The sequence below is a fragment of the Grampus griseus genome (assembly GCF_964374135.1).
Source record: "Grampus griseus genome assembly, chromosome: 8".
NCBI lineage: Eukaryota > Metazoa > Chordata > Mammalia > Artiodactyla > Delphinidae > Grampus > Grampus griseus.
Window position 1 is genome coordinate 71,737,683 of NC_139002.1, and position 24,936 is coordinate 71,762,618.

The 24,936-nt window shown below is 51.8% G+C and overlaps 1 protein-coding gene across 2 annotated transcripts in view; it reads right to left on the reverse strand.

Annotated features, from left to right (window-relative positions):
- Positions 1–407: 407 nt before the first annotated feature.
- Positions 408–24,936, reverse strand: part of PLEKHA7 (pleckstrin homology domain containing A7) — a gene marked incomplete at both ends in the record, with an annotated part of 207,139 nt that continues 182,610 nt past the window's right edge. For both annotated transcript variants that reach the window (XM_082660876.1, XM_082660877.1), the window contains 14 exons: positions 408–508; positions 1,953–2,095; positions 2,891–3,024; positions 5,218–5,376; positions 8,194–8,394; positions 8,944–9,047; positions 10,879–10,996; positions 11,089–11,277; positions 15,096–15,322; positions 15,491–15,599; positions 20,601–20,702; positions 21,268–21,417; positions 22,347–22,427; positions 22,603–22,671. In XM_082660876.1, coding sequence (XP_082517002.1) covers positions 408–508; positions 1,953–2,095; positions 2,891–3,024; positions 5,218–5,376; positions 8,194–8,394; positions 8,944–9,047; positions 10,879–10,996; positions 11,089–11,277; positions 15,096–15,322; positions 15,491–15,599; positions 20,601–20,702; positions 21,268–21,417; positions 22,347–22,427; positions 22,603–22,671 — 1,887 coding nt within the window. The remainder of the gene's footprint in view (positions 509–1,952; positions 2,096–2,890; positions 3,025–5,217; positions 5,377–8,193; positions 8,395–8,943; positions 9,048–10,878; positions 10,997–11,088; positions 11,278–15,095; positions 15,323–15,490; positions 15,600–20,600; positions 20,703–21,267; positions 21,418–22,346; positions 22,428–22,602; positions 22,672–24,936) is intronic.

The following is a 24,936-nucleotide window of genomic DNA, read 5'->3' on the forward strand; positions in this document are numbered from 1 at the left end:
AAGCCCTGACGGGGAGAGGCCATGATCTAATTCGTCCTTCCCAGCCACCGCCCCTCCTTCCCAAGCTGGCCGTCTGGCCTGCCCTGGTCCTCTGGGGCACTGGGCCGCCTGCAGGAAGGACAGCGGGGCGGGAAGGGGCACAGCTCTGCCTCCTGAGATTTCAGGGAGCCAGGGGGCTTGGATCACACAGTCTCTACTGTATCGGAGCCGCTGAACATTGAGTTCCTAAAAATCATCAGCCCCCAACCTGCCTACCGGTCCAGGAGGGGTCTCCCCAGCAGCCGCTTTGCCCACGGAAGGAAGCGTCAGCAGGTGGCACTGCAATCATCTCAGCAGCAGAGGGGAGGGGACATGCTCAGCGCCAGGTGAGGGGCCACACCAGGAGGGGGGCTCTTACTTGGAAGGTGTTAGACAAAGGTGTAGTGGAGTCCGTTGTTTAAGGGGGGGTAAGGTGGCACCGTCCTGGAGGACAGGGGGGCTTTAGGCGGGAGGAGGGCCAGATGCTGCGCTAGACGGGCAGACAGGAATTAAGTGGCGCGTTAGGTTCCTCGTCTGCTCCTGCAGCACCAGACGCCCTGAGCGGCAGGGCCGGGGTGCCGTGGGCCCCGCTGCCCACCACTAACGGCCTGGGCTTGCGGGGGCATATCCATGGGGCCTGGCGGGGGTCTGGCCTGCAGTTCCCAGAAATGTCTCTGAGCTGGAGAGAGGGAGCAAGAGTGAGCAAAGGCTGCAGCAAAGGTGGCCACTGAGCAGGGACGTGACTGCGGGTGTCAGGTCTGGGGCACGCTCGCCTGCTGGTGGTTAAGGAAGCCGAGGACAGTAGGTCCACATAGGTAGAGCAAGCACAGGCCAGAGAGGAGGGCACTTTATGGCAGGGAAGGTGCCCCTGCTAGAGCCCTGGACACGGGAAGGAATTCAAAATCGCCACGATGGGCTCAGGGAGCCCCAGGATCATTACGAGGAGGGGCCCGGGAACGCCGTCTGCTGTCTCCCCAAGGGAGACCCCCTCTCAGCCCACGCACATGTCCTCAGGGGAGTCAGAACAGCAGGGACTTCAGCGACTCTGTACGGGATCCGAGCTGGGAGACAGAGAACAGGCTGGCCCTTGTCCTCGGTCATACCCATGGTTCTGCTTCCCAGGGCCAGCCACTTCAAGGTCCAGCAGGCCCCACCCGTGGTCACTTCTAGACCCTTTGGCCAGGGCTGGAGGGCTGGTGGGGACTGTGACCCCACTTCAGGCTCTATGACCACCCCTCTCACACCTGGCCAAGGGCACCACCTAGACATGCAGTGGCAGCTGCATCTGGGGAGAAACAGCACTAGGTGAACTGTGAGAGCTCACACGGGGGGGCACACGTGGGTGGGGAGAGGAGCCAGGAGTCTCCTTCCTGGCGCGCGCGCACACACACACACACACGCCCTCCCATCCCGTGGTGCTATTTTTTTCCCACTGGACAGCGAAGTCCCACTTCCCAAGTCCTGCTTTCTGGCACAGGCCACTCTGATAGGTGAACAGTGACTTTGATTTGGGAACCAAAGCATGGACCCCAGGGAGGGTTAGAGGGGCCCCATTCTGCCTTGTCCCGGCAAGAAATCCAAGCACCAAAAGGCTTTCCTGCCCCTTCTTCGTGAGGCCAGAAACCTTAGCCTTGACCCCTTAGCTCAGGAGAACAGGAAAAACCTGTTCTCAACCCACAACCTCAGAGAAAGCGGAATAGCAGTACCACTCCGAAGATTTAAGAATGAGCTATACACCCTCTCCCGGGACACCCCTGAGCCCCAGTCCCCCTCGCAAGCCCTGCAGTGCGCCTGGGACAGGGGAACATACCACTGTCCCTCATCTAGCGAGCCTGACGCCTGCTTTTCCACTGACCCCGACAGGCCATGCCAGGCCCTGAGCCCAAGGAGCAGGGGGTGTGGCCCAGCCTCAGAGGCTGTCCCCAGGGCCTCACCTGCCACCTGCTTGCTGCGCTGGGAGGCCTCTGAGGCCAGGGCGTAGGAGATGTTGATGATGCGCTCCTGCGCCTGCAGCTGCGAGTCCAGGTCGGCCACGCCATCCCGGTCCTGGCCAGACACCGGCTGCAGGTTGCACATGCTGTGGGAGAGCCAGAAAGCAAGCTGTGGGCCTCGCCACCCCCAGGCACCTGCCTCAGGAGAGCAGAGTCTCCCTGGCCGGAGGATCTCACCCTTTTGGGGGCATCAGATAAAAATGGTGCACCTTCTCTCCAGACAAAGGTGCACATGCTTCTCCCCAAACACCTAGTCACAGCTTTGTTCCTCCTTTGGTGGATCACAGACCTCAAGATAAGAGTTCCAGCTCTAAGCTCCGATTAAATCCAGACGGGAAAAGGCTAACCGCTCTCTGAAAGGGAGACCCTCAAGTACCCAGTTTACGTTTCTGAGGCTACCATCCTGGCCTCCAGGGATGTGGGCAAGGCCTCTGGCACCTCAGGACAAGGCTGGGCCCCTGGCTGTGGTCTGGGGGTCTGTGTGAGGGAACAATGGCCCTAAGGCTGGGAGGGCTATCTCCAACTGTGTCCACTTCACCACCACACTTGGCTCCACTCCCCACGCTTGCCAGGGCCACGGGACCCAGATTTGGGGCCAAGGGCCTAGGAGGGCCCTCTGAGTGCTTTAGACCTCCCGGATGACCTGGGCAAGCTCCCTCGCTGATCTGCGGGTGACGTGCTGAGAGCCGGCCTGCTCCTTACCATGAGCAGCGCTGGTCTGAGACGGAGGCCTGGCAAGACACACTCCCCGGCCAGCCCAGCCCAGGGCCCGGCCTGGCATGACACACTCCCCGGCCAGCCCAGCCCGGGGCCCATTCAGCTGAGACACCCCTGGGGTCGGCCTAGCGGGTCGTCAGGACTCAGGCAGCAGGAGGGCTGACCTGGACCGGGTAAGGATGTTACGGATCTTCTCGGCCTTGCGGTACCGCGCCTGCAGCTCCTCCAGGCTGGGCGGGTCTTCAGGATCCAGCTCCACGTAACGCTCGGGGATGGAGACCTTCTCTGGTTTGGAGAGCTGAGGAAAGGTGGTGGGAGGCACAGATGTTGGGTTTGGGACCTGCTCCCCCCATCCTGTCCCCCGCCATGAGGCACGCGGAGGAGCCCGCAGACTTCAGTAACTTGCTAAGATCACAGTGGCAGTTCACTGTGCAGTCCCGATCTGAATCTGGGTCTGACTCCAAAGCCTGTGTTCTATCTACCGTACCAGGCAACCTCCTACAGGCCAAGGGAAGGGAGGGGGGAAGGCGAAATAACTAGACCAGTAAGCCCTGAGGATACAAATGATCACCCTAAAAGCTACCCTTGATGTGATGTGACCTCTCCAGCCACACTGACCCACCTCGGCCCCTGCTCTTTCCTCTGCCTGGGATTCTCCTTCCTTGGGCTCCATGGCCTCTTTCTCATCCTCCCAACCTCACCTCCAGAAAGCTTCCCTGACCCTCCTTCTCCCATCCACCCACCCCTGCCACTCCCTCCCATTTCCTGTTTGTTTCTCCACTGTCTAGAGCAGGGACTTGGTACTTAGCAGCCCTTCAGCAAACACTCCTTGGATGGGTGTCTGGGTGGCTGGGTGGAGGGATGAAAGAAAGTGATAGTGCTTTCTGCCCCTACAAAAGACCCAGACAGAAGGCAGCCACATTGAATCTACTGCTCTCAAGAGGAAAATGACCCCAGCTCCTCCCCTCACCAGTGTCTCACACAAACCCAACAGCAACCTCAGCTTGGTGAACCTTGACGTGGGCCAAGAGCGCTAAAGGCAACTTTTGCACACACCTCAGGGAATTTTTTTCTTCCTTGAACTACATTAAAATGGGGCTGATTGAAACTTCCAAAAACAAGCTAAATCCAATCCCAGGGCAAATCTGGACTTGAATTTAAGCCCATGCAGACCTTTCATTCTGGTGAAAGATGGCAAGAAATAAGCTCTTTTCTGTTATTTCCCATGAGGACAGATGCAGAGGAAGGAAGCAGATTACATTGTAGCAGGAGGGATTTAGGTTAGAGATAAGGAAGAACTTTTTCCCCTGGCTGGCAGGCCAATTAGGACACCGCAAAATGCACTTCCATTGCCAAGGCAGTGTGTAGAAGCTTCTTTTGTGGACCTGAGAAAGCACGGACCTTTGGCTGTTTCAGAGGTGCCAAAGGGAAAAGGTCTGAAGGCAGTGGACCAACCTCGTTAAACCCTGGAGCCCCTGCTGATCCCAGAACCCAGCCACTCCACAGGCGTCAGTTTGCCCCCATCCTGTCTGATCTATCCTTCATGTGGTGAGAGCATTTCGCCTCATGCAGTTTCAGGCCAGGCCAAGTCCTCATACAAATGTGTTTGGGATATCTGTGGGCCACTGTGCACTTCATTCAACAGAGCCGTCATTCAGCAAATATTTACAGAGCATCTACTGTGTGCCAGGCCTGGTGCTGGGTGCACAAAGGTGAACCAAACAGCCAAAGACACTGCTCTACAGAGCTTACAAATGGCACAACATAGGCCACAGGAGACCACCCTATGTCTTGAAGACCCTAAGTGTGTCACGCTCTGACTCCCTTTCTCTTCCCTTGGGTAAGAGACGGTCCTGACTGCAGTTACTTGCTTTTCTGGGCCTGCCCGGCCATGATGCGTTTGAGCCACCAGAGGGCGAAATAACCCAGACCAGACCTATCCAGGTCTCCTAGCCTCTGCCATGGCTGGATATTTCACCTGTGATTTCTAAACCTGCCCTGCCTTTTCCCCAAGTCTGACTGCCCAAATTGGCCTGACTGGCCAGATGCAAGACCAACCCTGGTTGGTCCCCCTGGTTTTCCAGGGAACATATGCTAACAGTAACAACTACCTCATCACCTGCCTACCATGTGCCAGGCCCTGTGCTCACAGCTTTCTGATCATTGCTAATTGTTCGGGCAATGTGCTGAGTCACTTAACCCTCCCCACAACCCACATTACTGCTGAGGAAACTGAGGCACAGAGAAGTTAAATGACTTGCCACAAATTACAGAGAGAGACAGCTCTGAACCTGCATCAAAATGTCTGGTCTCCTCTTACTACCTCCAGGTGCTGTCCATCCATCCTCCTGGGCCACACTGAGACGGAGCCTGTCCTTATTCAGGGCAACAACCCCCCCCCCCCCGCTCCATGCCCCTGGGAGGGTTGGTCAGGCTGGCATCTGAAGGCTGGGCCTCCTGGGGGCAGCGTGAAGGAAGCCCCTGCCCTCACCTCTCTGCTGATGTCCACGTCATAGTCTTGTGGTTCCAGGTCCAACTCAGTGACAGGCATAGCCTGCACCTTCAGCCAGCCATTCTCCTCCTTGTCCTTTCTGTCCCCTGGTACGGCCCGTTCCAGCAGCTGCAGGTCAAAGTCCTGCTCGCGCTTCCACTGGTAACAGAACAAGAGGGTGAAATGTAGTCACTTCCTGGCTATCCCTTTTGGGTAGGTCTTGCAGGCACTGGGGCCCTTGGGAAGATGGGCCTGTGACTCATTAGCGAAAAGCTGTGTGACCATGGACCTCAACCTCATCTCTAAAACAAGGCAGCAGCAATCCTGTGACACGGATGGTCTCTGCTGTGTTCTGAAACTCTGGGACAGAGAGAACAAGGCCTCTGCCCCTTTGATACAGCCGGACTCCAGACTGCTGATTTCTCTCTGATATGGGCCCCAAAGTGTCCAAACCTCCCGGGCACGGGTCTAAGATCCACGACTTCAGACTCACAAGGGTCCCCAGGGATACAGGAGGCTCCCAGGTCCAAGAAGGTGACCCTAAAACAGAAGCTGGGACAGAGCTCAAGAGAAGAGGTTTGCCGCTTCTGTTGCATGACAGATCACGGAAGCCCTTCTGGTTCGGGAGCCATATGTTGTTCCAGCTCAGAAACAATGGGCGAAACAAACCCTCTGAGGCCCTGGTAAGCGAGTGGAATAGCCAAGAGCCTCTCTAGTGGGCAGTCCCAGCAGGACACAGTTAAGGGTGGGGAATAATGCCCCCACGGTGGGACTGGGGAGGTGCAAGAGGAGCAGCTTGCGGCCAGGGAGGCCGATAAGCTGCTGCGTATCAGCAGCTATTTGGGGCAGATGTTTTAAGTTAGAAAAACCAAACACGTGTAAAATTTAAATGCTAAATCAAATGCAACAATTCCAACTCTGTAACAAGCAGGCTTCACAGAGGGAAACTCTAACCCAGCCACTTTAAGATCCCAGCACCACGGTTTGGCTCCGCCGCGGCCTTCCTAATCACCTGTGGCCTGCATCCCCACAGGCCTCGACGCTGAGCAGGTTGTTGAGAGGAGGGAACGGGCCCAAAGCCTCCCTTTTCTTGAGCAGAAGCCAAGCAGACGCTTCTCCATCCCAGGTTGCCTTCTCCTTCCCACCCCACCCGCCTCACAGAGCCCCAAGTGGTCACCGTTGTCTTTAATGCCCCCTCAAGCCCGCACTCACCCAGGCCCCAAACCCACGGCCATAGCACAACATTTCACCCATTCGTGCACAAGCTCTCCATACTGACTCTACGTCAACGTAATCGCTTTTAGGTGATGGTTTCCAATTAAAGTGTAAAAGGATTAGGCATTTGAAGATTCAGGGATGAAAAATTAATTTCATGATTCACAAAGAAAACACACATTTTCTTACACGCTCACCAGTGCCCCAAAGAGAGACAAGACCTCACATAAACCCAGCCTGATTGTTTCCACAAACAGAAAAAGTTCACTGGACTCTACAATGTATCCTGGGGAAGAACCACGCCAATCCATTATCATTAAGCAACACGTTTATTGGCGCTGAGGCAGAGACTTACACAAGTCTTTTTTCTTAAAAAGAAAAATTACAAGGTATTCAAGTTACGATTTTTAGATCATTTTTCTACATTTGAGACATCAGGTTGTGAAAAGTCAGTCTTACCTCATATGACACTTACTTATAAAGTTTAAAAGTTACTGGCTTTGCAGCTTTTCAGGATATGAGTATCCTGGGTCCTACCCCTTTGGTGTCTGAGCTAACAGCTGCAGAGAGGCCCTCTGAATACAGATCATAATGTATCTTGCTACCCGTTCAAGTTATTAAATACTAGAAACACAAAAAGTTTTCCGTAAGAAATTGTGCCGATGGGGCCGGAGGAATTAAAACTGAACCACCGCAGACTTGGCAGAATTTATTCCAACATGCAATCTCTGAAGTCTGTGTCTACTGTCCAGATGTGAGGCGTGGACTTTGATAAATTCATCATGCCCAGACCTCTGACAATGACCACGGCCCTCAGGCAGTGGGGCTGGCTCAAACTTGTGGGGCAGCTTTTGGGATAAGGGAATTATGAGTCAGTAAGCCTGCATAAAGGGGGCGGCAGAAAGGTGAGTCACACATGGGAGTGCTCACTAGGCTACGGAGAGAAGAGCTGCTATTATAAGCCTGGTAACAAGAGCACAGGCCAGTTAGAGAATGGTTGATGCAAATTAGAAGCGTCTGTAGACACAATCAGGCAGGATTAGAGAGGCAATGAGCGGTAACGCTAAAAGCAAAAGAGCTTGTGCAATGAATTAGGGGAAGAGCAGTCAGGCTAGAGGTCTAGGGAAACATTTGATTTCAAACAACAGGGAAAAGTCAAATGGAATGTTTCCAAAAGGGACCTAAGGCGACAGTGGGCAGGGTGCAGTGCCTGGAAGCACCACCAGGGGCAGCAGACGCCCCGGCTCTCCTGGGGCATGGGGAGGCCCGTCAGCACCGTGGTGGCGGGAGAGCCCCAGTCCTCAGAGGTGAGGGCCACCACCCTCTGCTCAGCTGCCCCACAGGGCACCCGCTTGGAGGTCTGGGAGGCTGGTTGGCTTGCACTCCTCCTCCTCAAATCATAGCACCACCTTTCTCCTCCACTCCTCGAACCCTGTACTTCCCAAGTCCTTGGTTCAGCTGAGAGACTCCAAATGCTTACAAAGGCCTCCCTCAAGCTCGACTGCAGAACTGACTGTGGACGTTCTCTCTGGCTCCTGGGCTCCTGCAGTGACATCCTCGTTCCTGCTCTAGTTCCGGGGCGCCCTCTGACCAAGTCACACATGCGTCCCGGCTTGTGGACACACAGCCCGTGGGGGTGTTCTCTGAGCCATCCAGGTCGACAGCCCACTCCCTCGGCGCTGAGAAGTGCTTGTGTCTGGGGGACTCGGGGAAGCTCTGCTCCCTGTCCCAGCCCCGCCTGCCTGGACCCTCCTAACATACTGAGCCGAGATCTCCAGGGAGTGGTTGGCCGAGGTAGCGGGACGAGGGCAGACCCGTCCTCTCTCCTTGGCTCAGCGTCCTCTTGCGCTCCCGGACCAGCGCCTTCTGGTGCCGCTTCATGCGCTCGAGCTGCTCCTCCGCGCTCATCTTGCCCCGCTGGTGGTCCCCTGAGTACAGGCGCTCCAAGGCACTCCTGGGTCTCTGAGGGGCAGGAGGGACAGACAGGGCAGCTGGGCTGGGAACACAGAGGGCAGCCGCCCTGCCGGCTTCATCCCCGTCTTTCTTTCTCTCTGTCTCTGTCTCTCTCTCTCTCTCACACACACACACACACACACACACACACTCCAGTTGGGCTCCTCCTGGCCACTGAGAAGCACCTCCTCTAAGCACACTCGTGGACATGATACCGCTGGCCCTCACGGGCTCTCTGGGCAGCACCCAATTCTGCAGATGCAGACACTGAGGCCCAGGCCTGTCCAGTTGAGCAGAAGCACATCATGGGCCACAACTCAGGGTGTGACTCACTGGGCAAGACTGGGGAGAAAGGTGGGAGCCCCTTGGGAAATGGGGAGGGCAGTGTGATGCCCTTCTTGGTGGGCAGTGGTGAAGGCATCATAAGCACATGGTGACAGGGAATCTGAGCTCTGGAGGGGTCACCTGACAAGATCCCAGTTACCGTCTACCTCAGAGCCCTTCCCTCTGTGCGTGAGGGAGCAGTGAGCCCCTCAGGAACTTCTCAAGGCCACTCACAGGGTAGGTCACCTTGCTGCTTTCGGCATCTAGACCCCTCCGAAGCGTGACGTAGGGAGCAATGGTGGACGACTGCTGGAGCCTTGACGTGGACCCCGAGAGCCCTTAGTGAGGAAAGAGAAATGCAAGTGGATTTGTGGTGAGGAGGACAGGCCACCAGCCCCTTCCTGATCAACTCTCACTCCCGTGAGGGGACCACGAGGACCCAGCCAACAACCCACGCTTCTTCCTCCCCAGGGCCCGGAAGAGCAAGGCCCCAGGTAGGGAATGAGGGGCCAGCCCATGGGTGCCCTCTGTCCCCTAAGGAAGATCTGGGGACTACCCTCGTCTTCCCTCACATGCAGAAGACCTGGGCTGCTTGGCAGGAGGAAAGGATGGAGGGTGAGGAATGCCCTGCCTCACTTCCCGCTGATGAACTCCTATGCATACTGTGTGACCCAACTTGGATGCCTGCCTGTGAGAAGCCTTTTCAAATGCTCCAGGCAGAATCAGTTACTCCCTGTATTCTTCAGTACATTCACCGGTTACTGCACTGACCACAGTGTCAACACGCCTGTCTACAAATTCAACAATGCCTGGTTGAATGAATAAATGACCGACTGAATAAATGAAGAGGGAAAAGAAGACGGCACCAAGCATTTACTGAGTACCTACTATATAACAGGCAGGCATCGTGACAGGCATTTCATATAGATTTTGTCCCGCTGGCCCTACAAAGTAGCATTACCTCACCACCGTGGGGGTACGCAACCTAAAGCTCAGAGAGGTGAAGCAACTTGTCCAAGGTCACACGGAGCCTCAGCCCGTGCTTTCTCCACTAGCAACATTCTTAGCAAGGCTGGTCCCTGACATCTGGAAACGGGCATCACACTGAGGACTCCACCAGCATTTAGCACGTAGGAAAAAGAATGATAAATGTCCTGCAATGCCCAGAGACTCCTGAGCGACAAAGAACTGTCCTGCCCACAGGCCACTAACACTGCCATTGATGAACACCTCTAGGCTGTAAAGAAAGAAGGGAAAAGGGTCCCCAGGCACAGTGCCAAGGGTTGCTGTGGCCCAACTCGGCAAAAGCCAGTCCCCTCCAGGACACAGCAAGCCTGCACAGCATGGTGGGCTGGGAGTCACATAACCCCATAGGAGCCCAAATCATGGCGTTGTGGCCTCCTGTTTCCACACCCTGTCAAGGGGGGAAAGCGCCTGACCTCCCACCCAATGAGGGAGTGTGGTCAACCTGCTCTGGGGTTCCAGATGGCCTCCTTTTAAAAGGATTTCAGAAAGAGGATCTGGCTATGGGGAAAAATAGGGCATGGGTGAGCCTAATGGCCTAAATCTGTTCCCACCCCCATCGCAAAGGGATAGGGGAGGAGAGTGAGAAGACCCAACTGAGGTGAAAGGTGTGTTTGTTTAAATAAAGGACTCATTGAGTCTTAGAGTGACACAGAAGAGGAGAAAAGTCTCTGGAAGGCATGGGATGGGATGGCCAAGCTGATGACAGTCACCCAACATCCCAGCCTGCAGGGTGGGATTCTGGCTCTATCACTTATTGGCTAATTGGCAAGTTGTTTCATTTCTCTGGGCCTTGGTTTTCTTATCTCTAAAATGGGGATAACAATAGTACTTCCCTCACGGGATTATCATGAATCTTAACTAAGTGAATATAATAAAGTGCTTAAAACAGCACTGGGCTTTATAGTAACTGCTATTATCATTGCTCCCGGGGGAAGATGTAATAAAAGAGGATGAGAATCAGGATGTGAGCCAGAGGCAGGACGGACAGGCCCTCCCTACAGCCCAGAGTCGGCTGACAGCTGCTACCCAGGCTGAGGCCCCACGCTGCAGGCAGAAGGGTGTGAGGACCGGGTAGGGCTGGGGAGCAGTGGTGTGGCAGTGGCGGGGACGCCCAGGAAGACTCCATGGAAAATCTCGCCTTACCTCTGCCTGGCAACGTCTGGTACCTGCTCTCAGAGCCCACAAGTCCCAGGGAGGGAGGGGCCATGTCCCCACTGAAGGTCGCCAGCTCAGGCTCACTGACGTATGACCGGAGTTCCACCTGTGGGCAGAGTCTGAGGCCGTCACACCTGCCCCGCCGCCGTCCCTCTCCCCACACACAGCGGGGCAACCCCAGGGGTCCCCCCTGCTCACCCTCGAGTCCCCGTTCACACACTGCCCCTGCTCCCGGTCTCGTTTCCTCTCGTCCGACTGCCGCTTGAGGCCCCTCACTGAAGTATGCCGGATGATGGTGGCCTCCCTCGGTAGAGGTGGCACGGCCGGGGGCTGGTCCTCCGGGCTGTAGAGCTCAGGGAGCGGGGGCCTGGGAGGTGCCTCGTCTTCCTGCTCAGAAACAAAACCAGAACCAGTGCCCGGTGAGAGGATGCTCAGTGGCACCATCATCGTGGTGGCCCAAAGGGAAGGAGCAGGACACCTTGGGTCTGCAGGGAGTGACCACTTCAGCCCAAAGATGCCAACGTTTCCCCTGGTTGAGCTGTGAGGTCGGGAGACGTCTCTGCTCCAACCCCATCCTTCCCTTTGATTCACACATCTTCCATTTTTCAAAGTGTGATCTACACACAATGCAGAACTCAGGACACGGGTCCACGCTCTCATTCCACTGGCTCGGAGTGCACCAGCAGGGGAGGCAGGCTGGTAACTCTGTGTTTACCTGTATGTTTATGACAGCACCCCACCACCGCCACCCCATCCCACCATGCTCAGACGGAGCCAGCCCGCGGTCCCTGCACTGTCTCTGGATCCTTCAGCAGGCTGGGGATCTGAGCAAGGACCATCTACATCCTCCTGCCCTTTCTATCAGAAATGCACATGGTTACAAAATATTTCCTCCTTCCTGACTCAGGCACAGAATAGGCAGTCAGGATGGGTGACTCACTGCCTTCTCCACAGCCCACTCCCTGGGCTGGGATGAATGTAACTATTTTCCTTGAACCCCCCTGTCCACAATGCTCTCCGAGGGCTGTGGCCTCTCTACAGACCGAGAGCCTGGCCCCTGACTGCCATGGACACCCACTCCTGGCACAAATGTCCATCCAGACTCCTTCCTCCTAACCACCCCCTTTCTTAGCCTCATTTTGCTTTGTTTTTCAGAGTTCAGGAAAGGGTGCTGTAAGCTTGTTTTGCAAAAGTCTATCAGCACTCTTCTAAAGCAACACATTTCATTCTTGTGTGAAGTTTAAGCTGCCGACTAAGATACCCAGAGGCTCTCTGAGCATCAGTGGTTTCCAAACCCTGACAAGATCTTGGAATCACCAATTCCTAAAAAAGCCCCCCAGAAAGATAAACGCAAACCATTGATTGCCTTTGATTGAAGGGAATAGAATGTCTGAAGACACGGGGTGGAAGGGAGACGTTTTATTACATATTTTTTTATATCCTTTGACTTTGTACCCTTTCAGAGTATTGTTTAATAAAAAAAAGACATTAAATTTAAGAAAAGCCAAATAAAAATGAAAGAACTGGGCTTCCCTGGTGGCACAGTGGTTGAGGGTCCACCTGCTGATGCAGGGGACACGGGTTCGTGCCCCGGACTGGGAAGATCCCACATGCCGCGGAGAGGCTGGGCCCGTGAGCCATGGCCGCTGAGCTTGCGTGTCCGGAGCCCGTGCTCCAAAACGGGAGAGGCCGCAACAGTGAGAGGCCCGCGTACCACAAAAAAATAAAAAAATAAAAAAAAAAAATAAAGAACTATAGCTACATGCAACAATATGGGTGAATCTCACAAACATATTGTTGAAAGGATGCAAGATATGAAAGAATAAACACAGTATTATATATGGGCAAAATAGAAGTGTTTTGGATGCAAATATAGGTAGTGAAACAAAACAAAACAAAAAAGCAAGGAAATTATCAAAAAAGTCAAGATAGTGGTTACCTCTGGGAGAAAGAGAAAGGGCCTACACTGGGAAGGGACCCCCAGGCCCAAGGGCTTCTGATTGCTGGCAAAGTCCTATTTCTTAGAGTCACAGACGTAGAGAACAAATGTAAGGATACCATGGGGGAAAGGGGTGGGGTGGGAGGAATTGGGAGACTGGGATCGACACATATACGTTATTGATACTATGCATAAAATAGACAACTGATGGGAACATGCTGTATAGCACAGGGAGCTCTACCTAATGCACTGTGGTAACCTAATGGGAGGGAAGTCCCAAAGGGAGGGGATATCTGTATGTATATGGCTGATTCATTTTGTTGTGCAGTGGAGGATAACCACACTGTAAAACAACCATCCTCCAATAAAAATTAATTTTTAAAAAAAAGTCCTATTTCTTGGTCTGAGTGTTGGTATGAAATGGGTAGTCTCTTTATTATTATTTACTAAATTATATATCCATGTTTTTTTGTTTGTTTGTTTTTTTCAGTACGCGGGCCTCTCACTGTTGTGGCCTCTCCTGTTGCGGAGCACAGGCTCCGGACACGCAGGCTCAGCGGCCATGGCTCACGGGCCCAGCCGCTCCGCGGCATGTGGGATCCTCCCGGACCGGGCTACGAACCCGTGTCCCCTGCATTGGCAGGCGGACTCTCAACCACTGCACCACCAGGGAAGCCCAATATCCATGTTTTATGTCAATTTCAGGATGGATATCATTGTTTCACAAAAATAAATATAAAACAAGCAACCAACAATAAAAATGGTAAAACTGGTGAACATATATACAACTAGAAGGAGGGGAGAGAAGACCCACCCACCTTGGGGACCCTGATGCTCAACCAAGTTGAAAAGCCCTGCTTCCAAGCCACAGCAACCAAGCTATGGAGAGGAGCCTCTGTCTTCATCTATTTCAAGCTGCTTGTTCTGCACAAGGGGAAACTGAGGATGCTCAGAGAGGGTATGGGCCTTGCCTGAAGACCCAGAGACAGACAAGGGCTGGAATCCAGGCAGTCCCGCTCACAGGCCTTTTTCCCTTTGCTCCTCGTCCCAGGGGGCAGGCATCTTGCATTATATTAGCACCTGTCTGTCCCAGCCATTCCTGCTATTTGTTTTGCTATTTTCTACCTCCTGTTTTGTGGCTGGTGCTCCATGACTCTTAGATCTGGGAGTGGGAAGGAAATCTCAAGATAAAGAAGTTCACAATGACCCTGGTTCCCTGCACCATTTCTTCCAGCTCTGGGCTCTAGACCATGGCTGGAAGTAGGTGAACGGTGAAGACCAGGTATAGGAACTCGTGTGAACTGTGCACTGATCTTGTCAGACGTCCTAAGCATACATGGTGCCCAGGCAAAGCTCCTTCAAGCCCTCATTGGCGAAAACCTAGAGGTCTTCATTCCAAGGTCCCCTCTGCTATAGCTTCCCTGTCACTCGGACCAGCCCCCTCATGTTTTCCAGCCAAGGCTGGCCTGCCCTGGGAACATGAGCTATCACAGTACTTGACCACATCTTTTATTTCCTTAGAGTCTTCTGTGCTCCCAGACTCAGCCAAAGGCATGGCCCCTCTATGCCAGGCAAGCCAAAGTGTTGGCCCAGGCAACCACACAGGCCACATACCTAACCTGAGGACCAGGGCTGCATGTCCAGTTACATGTCAGATGGCACAAAGAATGGTCAGGAGATGTGGATTGGATCCACTAACTAATATGGAGACCTCATGCAAATTTTAACACCTTGGGCCTCAGTTCTCTTATCTGTGGGATGGAGATGCTGACCTTCCTGTCTGTACTCCAGGAGGTTACTGTGAAGATCACATGTATCCTCACCACCCAGCACGATCCTCAGCTGCAGGTGGAGATAAGGATACTCTTCTGCTAAGATGAGCTCACTGCCCAAACCGCAGGTTTGCACGGAGCCCTGCATGGGGCAGCCACACACTTCTCTGCACGATGCAGATCACAAATTCTACCCTACTCAGTGCAGTCACTGCCTCTTGCTAGGCTTCAGTTTTCCCAGCTGCAAAATGGGAGAGTGGGCTAGATCGCCTCTAAGGGCCCTTCCAGTTCTGGGAGACTAAGCACAACGGCAGGAGCCCCTACCTCTCCTTAACTGCTCATGGCTCAGGAACCCCTCAGGACTCTGGCTGGTCTGTCTCCCCAAGCTTCCCTAAAAGCTTCTCTCCCAAGAGAAGAGGACCTGAGGACAGACAAGGACAATCGTCTGCCAGAGAGGAAACGACAGCGCCCAGCTCCTGGTCATCAATACTCACAACTTTGGGCTTCGTCTTGGTTGGTGACTGAAGGGGAGACATCACCTTCCTCAGCTGGGGCAGGTGAGGTCGGTACGGCACGTAGGTTTGCAGCTGGGGGAAGAGTCGAACCTCCAGAGGGGTCCGCATGGGGCTGGTGGGAGGGCTGGGCAGCAGGGACGGCTTGCTCTCAGAAGAGGAGATTGAAGGCACAGGCGGGTAAGGAAACAAAGGCACTGTTTTCCTCTCTGAGGGGTGTGGAGAGAAGCAAAGGGTGCGATGAAACAAAGACCCTCTTCCTCAGAGGACAAGGGGAGTGACTTAGGCCACGAAGGCCCGACCTCCCCAGGGGCCATCCCCCAGGCTCCAGGCGCTGGCCTCCACCACCCCCACCCCCAGGAAGATGGCCCGCTCACCCGGATTTTTGACCGATTCCACCAGGATTCTGAAGTTCTCTTTATTTGCACTCAGGCCTGCAGTGACATCTTCGATCCTCCAGAGATCCTTCTGTATCTGCGATTTCTCCTGAGAAAGAGGAGGCAGTGGGTTCACTTCCTTCTTAGCTCCTCACCAGAAGTTTCTTCTTAGGACTTCTGCTGTCATTCAGACAGAGCCCCTCACCCTGGGGGGCAGTATACCCTTTGGAAACTCCACCAGGTCTACAGCCAAGCCTGCTTCATGGCTTCCTGGGCAAGTGCAGACGTGAAAGAAGCCCAGGGTCCAGGGGAGAAGTTTCAGAGAAGCTCTCACAGTCTGCCTTTCCTGTTTCCACCTCACTTAAAAATAGACTCCCTTAAATACTGTATGATTCCACTTATATGAGGTTATCTAAAGTAGCCAAATTCAGAGACAGAAAAATAGAAGGGTGGTTGCCAGAGGCTGGGACGAGGGGGAACAGGGATTGTTTTGTTAATGGGTACAGAGCTCCACTTTTGGCTGGGGGGAGGGGGGAATGCAGATTGTTGTTTAATGTGTACAGAGTTGCAGTTTTTCAAGATGAAAAACATTTCTGGAGATTGGCTGTACAACAATGTGAATCCACTTAACAGGACCAAACTGTACACTTAAAAATGGTTAGGTAAGTTTTTATGCTACGTATATTTTACAATTTAAAAAAAGACTGTCTTAGGCAACCACGGCAGAAGGGAAGAGAAGGCAAGGACTAGAGGTTACACCATCCCTAGAACATAAAGGGCATCTTTTTGAAGACAGAGCTGAATCTTGGGGTGTGGGATTTAGTATAAGGGGCAGTGGATATTATGTGGCAGTAAAAAGGAATGAAGTACTATGTCTGCTACCACATGGATGAACCTTGGAAACATGATGCTAAGTGAAAGAAGCCGGACACAAGGTGCCACATCCTGTATGATTTCATTCATAGGAACCGTCCAGAATAGATTAAGTCCATAAAGACAGGAAGTAGATTAGTCCTTGGCTAGAGCAGGGGTAGAAAGTTGGGGTGGGGGTGGGGAGTGACTGTAAATGGGTACCGGGTTGCTTTGGGGGCTTGATGGAAATGTTACACAACTGACTGTGGGGATGGTTACCCAACTCTGTGAATGTGCTAAAAAAAAAAAAAAAAAATCAGTGAATTACATACTTTAAAATAGTGAATTTTATGGTATGTGAATTACATGATAAAGCTGTTATTTTTTTTTTAAAAGTACGATGGGAAAAGAGGCAGGCTATACAACCATGCGCAAACTCTGAGAAGCTACACCCAAACCACCAGGGAAGAGGCCCTAGAAAGAGGTGAGCAGGGTCTGCTGTGATTAAAGGGTCGTGGGCACCTTTTAATCGAGTTGTGTAAACATCAGATATGGTATTCTTTTTTAAAAAATTATCATGGTCCCACCCCATGGACTTAAAAAGGAAGGCTCCACACCCCTATCTCCTTTCCAGGTACATCGCTGGCCTCAATTGGAAGAGTTCTCACGTGTGTGATATTTATGGACCACTGATCCTGGATACATCCCCACAGGGCTGGGCAGTGAGCAGGTTCTCAGTACATGTACGCTGAATAAATAAAGGACCAATCACATAAAATTCCCTGATCAAATACTATCTAACAGGCATAACAACAGACGTCTGAAGCCTCCCTCCTAAGGGGAGCTCACACTCTCATACTCTCTCCACCCTTCCAACGCCAGTGCACATCCTCAGGGCTGATAAGCAAATAACAGGCTTAATGCTCAGCTCCCCACTAAAGAACGAGTGTCCTAAAACAGACATGTTACTGAGCTAACAAGATTATCTCTAGAGCTGAGGTCCCCAAGCAGAGTGTTTGGGAACAGGTGAAGAAGGAGCATGGGGTTAAGATCATCTCTCCCTCTCTCTCTCTTTCCTCCCCTGGCAGTCTACCTGGCGTACTTCTACCTGTCAGTTCACAATCCTGCCCCCATTTTGCCTGTCACCTCAACGTGTAAGAGAAGAGCAGAGAGAAGCAAAGGCCAGAGAACTTCAATCCAAGGACGATGGAATTTCAGAACTTAACGACAAGGTGAAGGAAGCTTTTGGGGAACACGAGAGTGGGGTTTCATACCTGTATCCTCACATCACACCGAGCAGGAAGGCTCCAATGTACTACATTCAGCAAAGGTTTGAACTCACTGTCCAGACGTAGGGACACCTACACGTAGCCTCACCTCTCACTGACTCTCAGGGTTACCTGGAAGTTCTCTTACCCTCTGGTTTCCCTGCTTGGGTGGCCATGAGGATCTTCATAAATAAAGCTACTCATCTTTACTCAAAAGGCTATGGGTTTTCTCACAGCCAACCCTGGCTAAAGAGGGGTGAGTTTCCAAGCCCCACTGCTGAGAATTTGCATATGGGGCTGCAAGCCTATCTCCAGCGTCAATGATTTATTCAGGACTCTAACAGCTTGCCTGGCCTAGAATTACACCGAAGCAGTTAGCACAGAACCGGCTCAAAGAAAGGCTTTGTGAGCTTCCCGGGTCATTGTGGCACTCAGGGAAAGCATGAGCAATGCCACTAGGCTAGGTGGAAATCAAGCTGCAGGGACCAGGCTTCAGACTGGCCCATCTCCTAGTGACTTACAGGGCTAAGTTCTCTAGGAGGTCCGTGACAAGACCTATACACGGCACCCATTTGTTTTCTGGAGGGAGAAAAGGATCCTGGGCCTGCTGTATGTTACATTACCACGAAGTAAGGCACAGTAGAAATACAAATAGCCAATAATCATAAAAAAAGATGTTTAACCTACTAGTAATTAAATGAATGCAGATGAAAACATGATGTCCTTTTTCAGCACGCAAACTGGCAAAAACTAAGAATACCGATAACATCAAGTGTTGGCAAGGATGTGGGTAAACAGGTTCAGTACTCTCATGCACTATGGGCGGGAGGGCAAATGAGTGCAGCCTTTTAGAGGGTGATTTGGCGGTATCTGCCAACATTTAAGATGTACACTCAAGTCAACCCAACAAGTCCACTCCTAGGAGCCTATCTTAGATAAATGCTCATAAACAAGCTCTAAAGGCAGTTACATAGATGCTCACTGTGATACCATTTATAAAAGCAAAACACTGCAAATAATTTAAATGCCCATCAGAAGAGGAATGGCTAAATAAAGTATGGGATATCCACACACTATGAAACCTGTAGCATCAAGACCAACAATGTCTAACACAATTTCTGAGATTAGGTAAATCTTCCATAATCTGTGCTGTCCAATACAGAAAGCCACTAGCCACATGAAATAATTCTGGTGTGGCTAAGGAATATATTTTTAATTCAGTTAATTTTAATTAATTTATGTTTAAATTTAAATAGCTACCATACAGGGCAGCATAAACTTGGGGGTATCTTTCTTGGAAAGATTTCCATTACATACAGTTATGACAAAAAAGCAAGTTACCAAACAATGTGTGTAAGTATGATTCCTGTTTAAGTAAGCCCAACTCCCTCCCCCAAATAAATTATATGATACTATGTACGTGCATACGTTTGGAAATGCACAGAAAATGGTCTGGAAGGCAACACTGCGAACCGATGGCACTGATTACATGCTGGGAAGGTGAGGGACTGGGCAGAGAAGGGAAGGAGGGAGGAGGAGCTTTTGTGTCCTGTTTTAGTTTTGCTTCTCATTGTTTGGACTTTCCAGGGAGATGCATTTATGTGTTTTCTGTATAATTAAAGAAACATAAGGAATGAAAAGCTAAAAAAAAAAATTATGGCTGAAATTAATGAGGATGGTTGAAGTTCAAGAAGATAAGTCTAATGAGACCGAACAGTTCAAGGAACTAGTAACTAGAAACAATTGTTTAAAGGACTTTGCCAACAATATTCACCTATTTATTTTCAAGCCACTATGCTAAATACTGGGGATACAAAAAGAAGAGGAAAATGTTAGCTCAAATGAAGGGAAATTATGGGAAAAACCCAACAGCCACAGGAGACAGACAAGTTCTGCGTGACCTCACAGGCCAACCCTGAACTACAGGCAAGAGTCTCCTCCACATACTCCTAGACCAGGCTCTCTGGGACCAGCTCTAGAGCGCTGAGTGGAGGTGAGTGGAAGCATAGCAGGGCCTGGGAAAAGCCTCCTGGTCCACAAACCTAAACCTCCTCCTGAATTCCTTCAGTTTTCTGGGGTGATGCTGATGTGAAGAGAGTCAACACATTCATTAAGTCACTTGAATGAAGAGGCTTGGCTAGAATTAGCAAGCCTGGCCCCCCGACTGGCCCAACAGGCTGCCTTGTACACAAGAACCCTCAGTTAATGCTTGCTGAATTCAAATAAATAGAATTTATGTCAGGGTCCTGAAAGAAGAGATACAGATCTGAAGTTAGGTTCAAAAGCAGGCTATTTTCCATTTTCAAAACTTTGAGTGTGGGGGAGAAGCCTGGTTGGGCACCCAATGGGGGAACACTGGCAGCTGGAGGACCCAACCTGGAAGAAGGAAAACCACACAGGGCCTTTCTTCCTCTCAGCTTTGGAGGCAGAGGTAGCTATCAACGGGGCAGCCTGGTTTTAGGGCAGAGAAGGCAGGGCTCTAAGGCTGCCTTTCCTGAGTGAGGCAGGGGCCACAGCAATGGGTATCACCCCACCTGGCCTGAATTCACACTACTGATCAGGTGAAGGCTTGATAACATCTATCCTCAGGAGTCCGGGAGGGAAGGAGGCGGGGCTTCCTGCTGCTAAGTGAGTAGCTAGGAACCCAAGGCAGGGCCGAGAACCAGGAACACAGATCACCCTCAAGTATCTGCAAGGTTAGGTCACTACTGTCTCCCCTTGGGGCTGTTTCCCCAAATGATCAGTAGTAAAACCCTTAGAAAAATGCCCAGGAGCTTGTCTTTGAGAGCAAAGAGGCAGGGGGAGCTGAGGCGAGGCTTCTCACGACAGCCTGGCTGGGGCAAGGGCTCCCCAAGGGAGCGCTTGGGGTGGTGAGCAGGCTGAGTCCAGGTGCAAAAAGAGAAGGCGCCTGGGTAGGGCTAACATCCCCCACAGGTGAAGACTCCAAGAAGAAATCAGAGCTCAGAAGGGATGAAGAACCCTTGGGTCACCTGGAAAAAAAAGGCTCTTCTGTGTCGTTCCTGCAGGGTCTGCTTCAGCCGCTCCACATCTCTCTCTAACTTCAGGTATTCATTCCAGGCATTTTCCATCTCCTGTTGGCCAAGGAAATGCTTCTGATTCTTCGTTATGCCACGCCCACCCTTCAGAAGGCCCCGTGAGCACCTGTGCTCCTGACCACTGCTGACCCGACAGGGGAAGAGGGAAGGGGAGCCTGGTGGGTCTCAGGCAGGCCTGGGGAGACAGACAGGCCACCTGCACCGTCCCCTCTCCCACCCTTGGGGATGCTTTGGTTCCCAGCTCTGGCAGAAGAGGCCTGTACCACATCAGATAGACAAATAAAAGAGTAGAAATTCTGACGTCTCAGAGTTAACTGTACACAGATCAGGGGAACAGTCTTGCAGGCTGCTCTCAAACATCTGACCCCTTGGGTGTCGCTGTAGCCACCCAGGAGTCACTGGCAGAAAGCACCTTAAGGCACCGGTAGAGACAAGGTAAGCTACTGTTAGGAGGCAGCCTGGAGGCGTTCTCCTATGCCAAGACTCTCGCCCCCAGCCACCAACTCCACTACAGCTTGGGAGGTGAGAAAAGCAGCCCCCTGGCCAGCCCATGCTGGGGAGGGCAGGGGAGCGTCTGCCACCCTCCACACCCTCTACGCACAGTGGACTCTCTGGAGAGCTCTGCCCGGATGTGGACAAGGTCCTCCTGCAGCAGCCTCTGCTGGTAGGCAATCTTCTCCAGGTGCTGGGGCTGGTCTCGGTACTGCTCCATCTGCCTGTGCAACACCTCCAGCACGGATTCCAGCTGATCCTGCACCAGACAGACCGGGGCCAAAGAGCAAGAGAATGGCAGAACATTCCCAGGAGGCCGTCCCCTCCAACCCCGCCACGCCACGCCAGGAACTAAGCAAACCTGCTGGATCTAACCGAGGCTGAAGGGGCCAGGGGCCAGCACCCAGCTAGGGGCCTGAGAGTCAAGGCCTCTGATTCCAGCTCTGACTCTGCCCGTTGGGTGGCCTCCTGGGACAAATCACCTAACAGCTCTGTGCCTGTTTCCTCATCCATAAACTGGGCATTAGGCCGTCCACTCCTTAGGGGATAAACTATGAGGCTAAATCAAAGAACAGATGGAAAACTCTCTAAGCACTTGAATAAAAAGGCCATGTTATTTATAAACCTTGAGCGTCACAAACATAATGCCTTGTTAAAATGCGGAAAAGAAAAAATTCACACGAAGTGTCTAAGAGACCAAACATCAGTGGCTACCAGCCTATTCCTCCCCTCCCGACCAGACTTGCTTCCCCTATGGCCCAGATCCTTAGAGGAAAGGAGCTTTAGGAAGTGAGAGCCTCTGCCCTGCTACGACTCTGGCCACTTTCTCCAAGGCAGCCCCCGCTTCCCTGGGGTTCAGGAGCCTGGGGTCATCACTGCAAGCCAGTGGAGCCGTACTCTCCCAGGCTCACCTCACAGGGCTTCCAGGGAGAGGTGGGGGTGGCCCAGAGCAGAATTAAGGTCAGGGAGGTAGTACTTGGAATAAGTAGGCTGAGGTCTCCCTATAAGGTTTCCTCTGGGTTCAGACAGAAACTCCACAAGAAATACCCTTTAAATTCAAAGATGTTGTTCTGGATAAACAGACATCTGTTGTCCAGTACTAACATGAGAGTCCAGTCTATACTGAGGAAACACAGGATGACAAAACCCCTGCCACCCAGCCCAAGACTACGCAAAACCGATACATACTTTGTTCTCCTTGAGGGCTCGTATCTTGTCTTCCAAGTCCTGGAGGATCCTGTCTTGTTCACAGAAGACGCTCAGTTTAACCTGTGAACAAGAACAGGTTGGAGAGGGCCTGGGATGATGAGAAAAGGCCATGGCCTTGGAGCATGATCCAAAAGCCTTTGGCTACAGAGCCATCCAAACCCTGCCCGAAGCTGCCCACCCTGGGTCTGGAGGCAGCAGGCAGGTGAGGGGTCAGCCTGTTACTCTGCTCACTCACGTCAATGTCACTCTCGGCAATCTTCACTGGCCTCAGACTTCGGTCCTTGAGAAGATCCCGGCCTGTCATCTGGGAGGTGAACAATTTAAAGGAGGTTTAACCACGGGGTTCGGAATCAGAAGTCAAGAAGGAAAGTTACCCCTACAACGGACAGGTGTGGAAGTCTCGTCAGTGGCAGGTAGGGTCACGGCATGGAAAGGGCAAAAACTTGGGCAATACCTGCTTTATTTTTATGCTTATTTCATTTCAGGGAAAAAAGAAAACCTTTTTGAGATCTTTTAGTAGTACTTGTAAATTTCTCAAATTGAAGAAAACACAGACTTTCAAGTTACAGTATCATCAACTGTAAAGGCTTAAATTTGCCCCAAGTGAGTTCAGTATGAATCTTGGAAGATTCGCCACTGATAAGAGAGTTTTGCTACTAAACCTGGGGTCAAACATAATTAACAGAAGTCCACGACCCCGCCCAGGGCCATAGGATGGGTGGACCAAGAAGAACTAGCAAATCCCTTGGGCATCGTTGAGCCTTACTTCAAGGAAGTCTGAACAGCCCACCTCCCCATGACTAAGATCAGCCTTCCTCACTCTTCTCCTATTTGGGAAAAGGATCTGGCCAAGAGAAGAAACCTGGATTGTTCCTGGCTGAGGTTTTCAACTGATCCCTGAATAGCTGTACTTGCAATACAAGTTACAAGCTACCCTGTCCTCTCAAGAAAGGAAACCACAAAGCAGTAGACAAAAATCACCCAAACTTAGAAGCCAGTGGAATTTCACAACATTTGCCATCTTTCCCTAGACCCAGCGTGGGCGACACGTTGCCCATCTCTCACTGACACCTATGAAGTGAAACACTAACTCTTTTAGTCCGTGTTTTCATTTCCTCCAAATCTCCTTCTTCGTCAAAAACTGTGCAGGGGCAGGGGAACCATTTTCATAGATGTACCCCCATGGCCAAACCATGGTCAGGGATGGCCAGGTCAAACGTGCCCCTTGTAGGGGAGGCCGTCTGGCTGAACTCCATTTTGCAGATCTGACCAGAGAAATGGAGGATGGAGCTAGCTATAGCAGAGCTAGCTATGCAGAGGGTCCCAGTATGGAGGGACACACAGCTGCTGGAGAAATGGCCCTCACTTTCTCCCTACTCCGTTAAGTTTGTGAGTGTGAATCAGAAGCAGAGATATATTAGCAAACATTCCCCTCAAAACTCAAGCGGACCACGTGCCCAAATCTAAAGGTCAAGGGAGAAGCCCTCTCCACGCCCTGAGCGGAAGGCTGAGCCTGGGCTGCAGACCCGCCCCCACTCATTCCCCTGCTCCCTTTGGCGGCACAGTAGAGGATAGGGACCACTGTCTCCTTTATGTTGGTAAAGTCAGCCCCGAACGGAAGGCCTGGCACACTGGAATGCACTCGGCAAATTGATTATTGCCTCACAGGTAGGTGAAAGGGAAATACATGTAGGTCAGTTGTAGAAAAAGTAGAACTCCAGCCAAATTCTGCTCTTCAAACTGGCAAATTTTGTGTACATACAACCATACACACAGTCACAGAACACACTGACCGCAGCAACAATCCACAAAAATGCTGGCTCCTGCAAGGGTCGGGGGCGCAGTGTGGGAAGCGAGGAAGGGGAAGTAATCCTGGTGAACCACCAACAACCAGGCAGGTGTTGAATTTCCCAGGCAGGACTTGGGACCCTAGCAGGTAGAGGTAGGGGAGTCTTCACTCTGGGTCACAGTCCTTTGCCAAAGTGAGGCGCCGTAAGCTTGTCTACTCTCCAAGGGGCTGACCCTTGCCTCGCTTCCTAGGAAGCAATCATTTTCAAATTGAGATAATTCTTTGGGGACTTCTCCTTTTAGCAAAACTCTTCCCTTTATGGTCACTGAAGCTTCTTCCAGATGATATGTTTTTGATACTGAAATAGCAAGGCAGAGAGTCTAACTGAGCAATGCCTCATTTATCCAGCACCATCAGGCGAGGAATGAGGTATTTCTGCACAAAAAGGGCACTTTCAGAAAGCTGTCTTTTAAACGTTTTGATGGAAAGCTTTCTAAAAGTATGTCCTTTACTACCTTCACAGAACACTGAATATAAATGCAACCTTTTGGGGGATGAATCAGAGTCATTACAAAAATCAGTAATATAGAATTTCTTAGAAGTTCGTGATTAGGACTATTTGCCTATCTAGCTAAATGCTCCCAAATGTCTGCGCTTTCATTTCCATTTCAGATTGACTTATAATGTTTCTTCTCTCTCTCAGGATATGAGCACTCCCTCTTTCCTAAGAAGTAACTTTGTCTTTGTCCCCTTTTAATGTGCTGCTTTTAAGGTGCTATG